Source organism: Nestor notabilis, unplaced genomic scaffold (genome assembly GCF_000696875.1).
Source record: "Nestor notabilis isolate BGI_N333 unplaced genomic scaffold, ASM69687v1 scaffold15156, whole genome shotgun sequence".
NCBI classification, from domain to species: Eukaryota; Metazoa; Chordata; class Aves; order Psittaciformes; family Psittacidae; genus Nestor; species Nestor notabilis.
The window spans coordinates 6,069-6,766 of NW_009932499.1; the positions used below are offsets into that span (position 1 = coordinate 6,069).

The 698-nt window shown below is 58.0% G+C and overlaps 1 protein-coding gene across 1 annotated transcript in view; it reads right to left on the reverse strand.

Annotated features, from left to right (window-relative positions):
• The window catches only part of RPL23 (ribosomal protein L23), a 1,528-nt gene that overhangs the window by 613 nt on the left and 217 nt on the right, over positions 1 to 698 (reverse strand). The window contains exon 2 of the mRNA XM_010016432.1: positions 271 to 399. Within this exon, the coding sequence (XP_010014734.1) occupies positions 271 to 319 (49 nt within the window). The 5' untranslated portion in view covers positions 320 to 399. The remainder of the gene's footprint in view (positions 1 to 270; positions 400 to 698) is intronic.

Below are 698 nucleotides of genomic sequence, written 5' to 3' on the forward strand. Positions count from 1 at the left end.
CGAGCAGCACCAAACCGCGGTATCGAGGCCGAATGTCCCACCACTGATTGAAACGAACAGCACAAGCTGCCACTTCACCCAAAAGCAGTGCCTTTGCTCTGCCCTTCCACGACAACTCACCGAGCCACTGCCACAGACCCAGCAAGTGCTTTTCGAAGGGTGGAGGCGACGCTCCAGAGACCTGGTGCCCACCTTCAGCACCAGTTTGGGGGAAGAACCATTCCCACCTCCAGTGAGCAGCCCTCCCCAGCACAGCCATTCCACACTCACCCTTCTTCCGCAGCTCTGGCTTGCCCTTCTTGACAGTGGCCATCACCATGTCCCCCACACCGGCCGCTGGCAGCCTGTTCAGGCGCCCCTTGATGCCCTTCACGGAGATGATGTACAGGTTCTTGGCACCTATGGAGAGATGCTGGGGTCTGGGTCCAGCCAGGACAACGCTTCCCATGTCAAATCACTGACTGAAGCCAACACGCACAAGCTGCTGTTGCTGCCTCCTTCCACGACAAGCCATGAGCACAGACCCAGCAACTTAAACAGGGAAGGTTTAGGCTGGATTTAAGGAAGAAGTTCTTTGCAGTGAGGGGGGTGAGGCGCTGGAATGGGCTGCCCAAGGAAGTTGGGAATGCTCCATCCCTGGCACTGTTCAAGGCCAGGCTGGACAGAGCCTTGGGTGACACGGTCTAGCGTGAGGCATC